Source organism: Pocillopora verrucosa, chromosome 7, assembly GCF_036669915.1.
Source record: "Pocillopora verrucosa isolate sample1 chromosome 7, ASM3666991v2, whole genome shotgun sequence".
Lineage (NCBI taxonomy): Eukaryota > Metazoa > Cnidaria > Anthozoa > Scleractinia > Pocilloporidae > Pocillopora > Pocillopora verrucosa.
In genome coordinates this window covers 15,831,801-15,840,906 of record NC_089318.1, presented here as the reverse complement: position 1 = coordinate 15,840,906, position 9,106 = coordinate 15,831,801, and the positions used below count along the sequence as shown (strand labels likewise).

Genomic DNA, 9,106 nt, shown 5'->3' with positions numbered 1-9,106 from the left:
TCGTCAACATTGCGGGCGCTAGGTTGAAGTGCAAAGAAACATGAATTTGGACCAAAATCATTCGTTTTCGATTAAAAAGACGAGCATCGTGTGATTTCAGTGAAAGGCAGAGGCAAAATTATGATTGATTCAAGCCATACCAGTCCATTTCCACCTCTGTTTGTCGCACAAGCCGGTCAACTTGAAATGTGATGGGGTTAAAGCCAAAGAACTTCATAGAAACAGCGCGTTCAGTTTACACTGAATATTCACCTGAGTCAAGTTACGAGGGGACGATGGCACGGCAAACTTTATTTCCGGCTAACTCTACTACTCCAGCTACACTTGGGCCTGGGATTTCAAGGCCAGCATATCTTGCTCTGACAATTGTTTTTACGACGCTCTACGCTTTGTTATTTTTTATGATAGTGGTGCAACTCTGCCTGATCTTATACCACAAACATCGCCGTTTATCGTATCAAAGTGTGTTCTTGTTCATCTACCTGCTTTGGGCTGCGTTGAGAACTACGCTGTTTTCATTTTACTTCAAAAATAGTGCTCAAACAAACACATTTCATCGTTTTATACGGTGGTTCCTGTACGCATTTCCAATCTACTTACAGTTTCTTACCCTATCTCTGCTGACATTGTATTTGGCAAAGGTAAGCTACTTAGATAAAAGACGTATACAACAGCAACTAAACTTTCCTATCACTCATTGACTTTTCATCTTTTAGATTACAAAGTTTACGTATTTTTAGATTCTTATGTAATTTCTACGCAGTTTTAGTTGTAAAAACTCAATTCTTTAAAAGGACAAAACTTAATTGTTATGCCTACGGCGCACTTCCGCCTTGTTCCGGTCACTTAAATAAGACGTCAATAATTAGTACCACGTACAAGGTAGGTCCAACATATCTGTGTTAAAGCGAAGATAGCATCCTTGCAGTGAGCTGCAGCTAAAACAGTTGCAGAAAAGAATTCTGAAAAACCCGATGGCAGTAGTTGGGTGCTTCACGCTACCAGTTGAGCTTTGAGGCCACATGTGTGGGGGGTTTCCGGAGTGAGGCATTGCTCACTACATCGAAGTAACAACTCATGAACTGAGGCAAATTACTGCTAGAGACTTAACCATGCTGGAAACTATATGTCCAGAGTATTGCATGTGTGTTAAACGACCCTTTGTCCAAATTTAGTGATTTTAAGTGTTACTGAATCAATAATCTTCCAGTTTAGATGTAGGTGTTCACTTTTGAAGAGAAAATGAATGTTATGTTTGGGAAATTTCAGTTTATGAAACTCATATTAATCAATTGATTACCAAAATTATCTTTCCTTAAAAAATTAGTTTTCTAATTTGGTAAGGACATCAGTGATAGACTCAGATGCACCTTTTGTGCTAATTTCTTTGTTCTTGCCACATTTCGAAGTCATCTGTGATCTGTTAGGGCACAGATGCATGACAATAAATAATATACTTGTTTAATATTTAGTTAGTAGAATAGTAAGTCAGATTGCAGTATTTTTGTAAGAACCTTACTAGATTTATGCTCATGTGTTGACTGAAGAATGTCTCTTCAACTATTTTATTATAAGATACAACTATTAGTTCCCCCATTGTTTACATTGGGACTCTCAGAGGATGATGCATGTAAAAATGAAATGTTATTGCATATAGCTCCGTTACGTATCAGGACCAGTATAATTAATCTTTAGCCCTTTAACTCCCATGAGTGACCAAGACAGAATTTCACCTTAGTTTATCTATACAATATCATGCAGACAAATAAAGGGAACAAAGAAAAAATATCAGTTATGGGAGTACTAATTGATCCAATAGAAAATTCTCCAAACTAACATAATGAGAATCATTTGGCAGACAGTGAGGAGAATTACTAATGAGATCTTGGGAGTTAAAGGGTTGAAATTGTTATTTTCTATGACTCAGGATATATGAAAATCATATATGTAATTTGTGGATTAAGAAATGAATAATGGAATCAATGTTCACAGTAATAAACAGTACTAATATGCAGTATAGTGAAAGTAAGGCCTGAAAAAATTCAGGCTTGTATGGGATTTGAAATAATAACCTCTGCAATACCTGTGCAGTGCTCAACCAATTGAGCTAACAAGCCATTACTTGGAGCTGGTCATTATGTTGATTTGTAACTGGATTTGAAGCCATAACCTGTGCGATACTGGTTCAATCCTGTTCAGGGCCTTAATTTTTTTTCAGGCTTTATTTTCACTACTGCTTTAGTAGTGTTCATTGCTACAAAGATCAATTTCATAATTAATGAATTTGTTCTTTTCTCTTTAGGTTGTCTTAAGGACCAGAAGAAGCACTCTTGAGCCTTTAACATTCAGGTAAATAGATAGGCCTCAGAGATTGGCTTCATTCCTTGTGCAGTGCCTCTTATGGTTATAACCGTCAGATTAGATAATTATGTAGATGTTAGTATTGATAATCTAATAGATATTTTTTCCAACATGAGTTGGCACTTTCCAGCTTTGTTTGTATCTGGAAACATTCAGGGTAGCATACTGTATATGCACCAATAATCCCTCTTTCTGTTAAGCCCTCTTCTTTGAAAAGCCTCTTCCCCTTCCCCTCTGTCTGGAACCTCAAGTTTTGAAGAAGCTCTCCCCCATCTCCCTTCTGAGTACCCATGTGAAGAATTGAATGAAAAAATGATACAGTCTACTCCTGTCATTGTGGACATCCTCAGGGGGAGATTTACGGTCTGTAATAGCAAGAGTCCGTAATGGCAGGGTACCATGAAAAAATTGCTTAGTCTCTAAACATATGAAATGATATGTAGAGGAATTGTTTCTTTATTTACCTTTATTGTAATGTCGCTTTATATTATGAGTCAGGCTTGTTTGGACGAAGTGCTAATAAGTGTTCGCTTTAGTGAGAGAAAAAAGAAATGAAATGTTGCAATAGGGGGTATGAAAGTGTGCATATTTTCATAATAGTTAGAGGCGATTATAATAATTTCTTCATGTGTAGTGGGGTATAGGAATACGAATTCCAAAATTCTGAGGTTTGCTTCCTCATGGGGAACTCAGACTCAGAATATTTTGCTCTTTACTTTTATTTTTCCATGCCATAATGATATGTGGCTCAGCAAAATACCTGGCAACTTGCAATACTGGGGAATATACATTGGCCTGATATCTATACAAAGAAAAAGTATGAAGGGCCAATATTCCCTAGTGTAGCTCAAGTCAAGTTAAAAAGTAGTTTATTGTATGGCGCACGGACTAAACTTGGTTATTTTGAATTTGCTAGCTTTAATGATTGAAAGTACATGGCTTATGACCATTTCCATGGAAATGGTCTGTATGGCAAAATCCCAGACTAGTAAGAACCAATCAGAACACTTGCATTTACCTCAAGACTTCCTTGCCATAGAATAACATATTTCAAACCATCAAATAGGAGACTTACCTGTATGCACTAAGATTTACAAACAATTCTAAAGATAAGTATGGTATTTATTTTTTGCTGTTTTTGCCAACAGGAAATACAACAGACTGTATCTTCCTAGTTCATTTGCTGCAGTGAATATTGTTTTCTTTGCTCTTAACATTACAAGCTCTTTTGTGTGTCGTGAACAAGATGCTCACGACACACTAGTCATATCGCGGGTCGTGGTAAATGGACTGCTGTTTGTTGTTGTTGGTGTTGTTCTCTGTTTCTGCATTATTAAGGTATGTTTACCTTCTCATCATTTGCAGTTGTATTGATTTCTTAGTAAATAATTTAATGGTCAAAGTCCTACAATTTTTTCAGTCCAGGGAGGTGTGACAGAAGTTTGCCCCTTCTATTTTTACTTTGAAATGATGTTGTTGTCATGTTAAACTGTCTCCATTCCAGTAGCCATGCATAATTTGACTTTTTTTGGTGGCTTTCATGTTTGATGGTGGGTGACACATGGCTCTTGAGATTTTGTGACAACACTGTTATTTTAGTGTCAAAGCCCTGTCACCAAACTTTTACAGTGCCCCACTCAACTGATAATTGTTAAAAGCTACTATTGGAAATTCTGCACAAAAATTGGTAAGCATTACTTGAACATTTTTTTTTTCTTTTCACAGATTACAAGAGCACCAGCTGTCAATGTTTTACTGGAGGGTCAGGTACTTTGTGCAAGTATTAATATTTAATGATGATTACATTAGTTTTATTTCTCCCATTTTTATGTATTTGTTACTAAATATCAGTTCATTGCAGGGAGCAACAACCAGACAAGGTATACTACTGTGTGTGCTGGTAGTCCTACTCTATTTGTCTAGAGTAGTTTACAACCTAATTGCAGTCGCTGTACCTCATGACTTGTCTTCATTTGGCTATGGCTGGATTAATGTTTCTGATGAGGTACGTAGAGTTATGAAATGAATTATGAAGTCAAATTTCTAATTTAAAAGAAACTCTGGTGTTGCATTGGCATGGTTATTACAAATTGATTTGGTTTTTATGAAGTAAGCTTGTTGATGATGTGAATTGGCCATCATTAAGAGTTTCTAAAGCTGACATTTTAAGTGGTATCCCTTTGTCAGAGTGTAAAAACTCTTTACTGTGGACAATGTGCATCATGATAAACCTGAAATCATCTATACATGTTTCAAGTTTGGTTGATGGTTATGATGTTGTTGCTGTCAATTGTTACAATAAGGTTCTTACATTATACCCTACTAAAGCAATACCAACTCAAATTATTATTCAATTATTAACCCCTTAACCCCTTTTAACTCCTAAGGTCTGATTGTTAATTCTCTCCTGTAGCTGCTACACATTTCCTTGTAAATTAGTTATGAGAACTTGGTGCTAGATCAAGATAGCAGCGATAAGTTTGAATATTCTGATCACCTGTTTGCTGAAGAATGTATGGATATTGTTGGGAGAAGTTTTATGTTAATCACTTCTGGGAGTTAAAGGGTTAACTGCCAACCCCACTGAGAAAACCTGTGCCAATGCAAATTGACGCATGTATTTTTTCTGAATTTTAACTTGTTTTTACTCTCTTACTTTCACCATACTGAGTACATCATGTAGGTAATCAATAAGAAAAGATTTGTCTTCTTCTTCTCTTTCATTTGTGTCTTTTGAGTTTTTTTTTTGTTATTTTTGTTAACTCACCTCTTATTTTAATCTGTAACTATTCAGATAATCACCATTCAATCAAGTTTTGCAAGTATGCCCAGCAATTTTTTAAACACATTCATAATAGTGAGCTTGATGTTAATAATGTGACAGTAATGTAGAATTCTTTTGATTGATTTTAACATTTCATTGTAAGCAGCTCATTGTAAGTAATGTCTTGTAAGTGATGCATTATTTGAAATGTGTTTTAATAGAGTTTATGTGTTGTATGCAATATATGTTGTGAATAAAGATTTTAAAATCTTTTGAATAATTGGGTCAAAGCTTTGCACTGAATTCTTTAACTCTCAGATCAAATTTGTAATTCTCCTTACTGTCAACCATACAATTCTTATTATGTTAGTTCAGAGAATGTAGTATTAGATAAACTAATTATCCCCAAATTGATATTTGTCTTTATTCTCATCACTTATCTGGCTGATATTGTATTGATATTGTAAGGAGAAATTCTGTCTTGGTCACTCATGGGAGTCAAAGGGTCAAAGTCTCTATTTTTAACTAAACGGAATATAAAGTTTGTATTAGCAGTATTTTAAACCTTTTAAACCCTAAGAGTAACCAACATCTAATTTCTCCTTACAGTGATCAATCATTTATTAAAATCATGAGAACAAAGGGGACGATTACCAACCTAAGAAGCTCGTGATCGTTAAGCAAGTTCTCCTTGTCAGCACCAAAGGAAATGTGAAGAAAGAATAAGGGGAAGCTAGATACTGTACTGATGTTAGGGTGTAACGAGTTAAACAAATAAATTCTACTTCATGTTTTAACCAACTTTCTAACTGATTCCTGGTATATTCTAGGGTGAAATTAACTACAGAGATTCTTCATGTAATAGTTGCAACAAAGTTCATGACGAGATGCGCGATGTGGAGTTTATATCGTTTGGTGTTGTCTTAATTGTATGGGAGGTGTTACCAACCTCCATGGTTATATTATTTTTTCGAGTCAGGAGACCAAATATTGGAGACATGGTTTGTAAAACTAAACATATGTTTTTGTGCTTGTTACTAGTCTGCATTCATGCATGTAGAGAAAGTTTTCTAGCAACTTATGGGAAATGTTTATGATAACCGGTCACTTCGCCAACATGTCAATATGGCATTACTAGTAACTTCACTAGGTATGCAAGGTAATTTTGGTTTTATCAACTGAATCGTTGATGTAAATTTGCCATTTTAAAGAGTTTCAAAGCTGTCGTTTGCCTTTCATCTTTCGCTCTAACGAAGGACTAACACTCGAAACGTCAGCTTTGAAACTCTTCACGGTGGTCAATTTATATTATCAACTCAGTTGATAAAACCAAACTTATCTTGCTATACTCCCTTAACGACGCAGCACTACAGATTCTTTAGAAACTTACCCCCTTTATTAATACGCTAAGTATGTAGGCTACTTGACGATATGCCGGCGAGTTGACTAATGGTGTCGGCGAGGTGGTTGTTGGTGAGTTGACATGTCGGCGAAGTGGCTGGGCACTATCCACGGTTATCGTACGCATTGAAACTACGAGGTTAGGGAAGGGCCCCCTTTCTTCAGTCCTCTCCGATTGAATATTTTTTGTGTGTTAATAAACAGGAAGAATAAAAATCTATGCCAAAATAATCGGCCAAAAAGTCCTTTAAAGGGTTACGAGATAACTAGCTTGCACCCACAATATCTTTAAATTCGACGCTTATTACACGACCGCCAATTACACGACATAGTCGTAAGTGTCATTTAGTCGTTAGCTTACAAATTTGTAAATGATTGTGCGTCATCCTAGTTCATTGCTTGTCATGCCGGTTCATTGTGTGTCATGGCAGTTCATGACCCGTCACACCTCTACGATCCTCTTAACAGTATGAATCATCCGTGTTTTCCATAAATATCTTTAACATATCTCCCCTTAAATTTCACCAGGGACCATCAGGTATAGCCTCACAGAGTGGTGACAAAAAGTCATATTTCTTTGACAATCCTCGAAGGTATGACTCGGACGAGGACCTGACAGAGTCACAAGGACAAGCCAGAGGGTAGGTTGATTAAATGAACTTTGTTCTTTTGTATCATGCAACCGGGTGGGAAATGACTGCTCCATTACTGAGCCTGCTTCCATTCTGATGGAGAGATATTAGCTCCAGTTCAGACTGGGTCAATGTACCTCGCATTACCCAAGAGTTTGACCGCTTAATAAGCAAGTAATTTCTCTTTACATTTTCACCCTTGAATGTAACATTAAAGTCACGGGAACGATTGGAATGATGGGAATGATCACTAACTCAAGATGCTGATTCTTGAACAAATTATCTTTGTCAGCACCTTAAGAACTGCAAAGATCATAGTATGAAGAAAATGCATGTTAATATCGGTATCCAGTCCTTCCGTACCCACGGTCGTTTCGTACTCAATGAGTCTCCTATACAGTTTTCTGATAATGCCAGACGCTAGGCTGGTAGACTTGCGTGTGGACGAAAATTGATTTACAGCATTTCGAATGTGTAGATCTCAACAGTATTTACCTACTACCAAAAAATTCGTGCGCCCCCATGCAGAGTTGTGTCAACGCATATTAATTCGGTATGTTTTTCTATTACAGTAGTCAGTACAACATACCAGGCGTACTTAGTCCCTCCGCTTCCAGTGGGAGCGTAAACAGACCACGGTCATCATATGGCTCCATATCAGCCGCGCGCAGTGGAAGTTTCCAGAGAAGTAACAGTTATTCTAAAGTTTATCTCCCGGGTACCACTCCTCCTACTCTCCCTACTTGGTCTGAAAACCAAGCAGGCTGGTCTGGTTACCAAGCTGACGGGTCTGGATTCAAGGCGGACGTTTTAGTTAAGCAAAACGAAGCATAGTGATTCATGGGCAACGAGTAAAGTTAGGGTCGATGACCTCAAAAGAATGAAGCAAACTTTGTTACATGGATGATCAAACGAAACGCTGGTAGAGGCTAGACCGTAATTCTTTGTCAGCACAGAGGGCTACGTACAAGACCTCTTGCCTCTTTACCAGTTATACAGGGTTTCACCCAGACATTAAAAATCTTACCTTCAGAAGTCCTTAATAGCCCTTTAAGCCGTTACAATAGCTAGCTTCTAATTTCTCCATAGAGTATCACTGTTGAATCAATCAGATGCGTCAAGAGGAAAAAGAAAATGATGGCCAAAAGAAGCACTAGATTATCAAACAAACGTCCTGGACAGTACCATAGGAAATGTTTACAAAAAGAAGCATGAAGAATATACATACTGTCGTTAGGGTGTAAAGGGTTATTAAGCGTACGGTGCACTGAAGGAGAATACCTCATGTGCGCTATTACATGATCCAGTCAACTGGAAAGCCATAATTTTTACTTTTCAAATTAAACGGTTCAGACAAAAGATCTGGGAATTGCCAAGGAAGAGATATCTCATTAGTTCACAAGAAGCCAAGAAAGTGTAATGTACAGTTTCGTCGTTTCATGTGGCTGCAGTGCCATTCAGTTGGATATACTTATCGCAGACGTTGTCACGTAGACATATTATTGTAGGATTTTCTAGGTTTTTTGTCGTTTTTATAATCATTTTTCTCTTTGTTTATTTGTATGTTTTTTTTTTTTCGACTTCTTTGGCCTCGGGTCTAACTAACTTCAACATAAAATGTTGCCACAACTTCTGTAGTTGTCTTGGGCCGATTTGTAACTAACTGTTCTCGATCAAATTTAGTAAGTTAATACCAATTTTTTTATAATTCTATTTAATGAAAACTTCCCTTGATCTATTGTGCCAGAAAAGAAACGTTTATTCTTACATAGTCATATATATTGTTTTTTTTTAATAATTGAAAGGAAGACCATTTTGCCAAATTTAGAAATAAATTTAACCACACGGTACATAGTACCTTCATTTTGTTCGTGACTTTTTGCTGTACTAGTCATGCTAAAGTATACGAAACTTCATTTAACACCATGTATACGAAACTTTATTGAAC

General features: G+C 36.7%; 1 protein-coding gene across 1 annotated transcript; it reads left to right on the top strand.

Moving 5' to 3' along the window:
* The first annotated feature begins 8 nt into the window (after positions 1 to 8).
* Positions 9 to 9,026, top strand: LOC131770871 (G protein-coupled receptor 137Ba-like). Its single transcript, XM_059086599.2, has 8 exons — positions 9 to 641; positions 2,303 to 2,349; positions 3,510 to 3,699; positions 4,087 to 4,128; positions 4,223 to 4,366; positions 5,956 to 6,126; positions 7,055 to 7,167; positions 7,731 to 9,026. The coding sequence occupies exons 1-8, from the start codon at positions 192 to 194 to the stop codon at positions 7,990 to 7,992; spliced, it is 1,419 nt and encodes a 472-aa protein (XP_058942582.2). The 5' UTR covers positions 9 to 191; the 3' UTR covers positions 7,993 to 9,026.
* Positions 9,027 to 9,106: the final 80 nt, after the last annotated feature.

Coding starts and splice junctions, on each gene's coding strand:
- LOC131770871 (XM_059086599.2), top strand. CDS start 192: ATGGGGTTAAAGCCAAAGAACTTCATAGAAACAGCGCGTTCAGTTTAC. Junction 642..2,302: donor TGACATTGTATTTGGCAAAG/GTAAGCTACTTA, acceptor TTTTCTCTTTAG/GTTGTCTTAAGGACCAGAAG. Junction 4,129..4,222: donor ATGTTTTACTGGAGGGTCAG/GTACTTTGTGCA, acceptor AGTTCATTGCAG/GGAGCAACAACCAGACAAGG.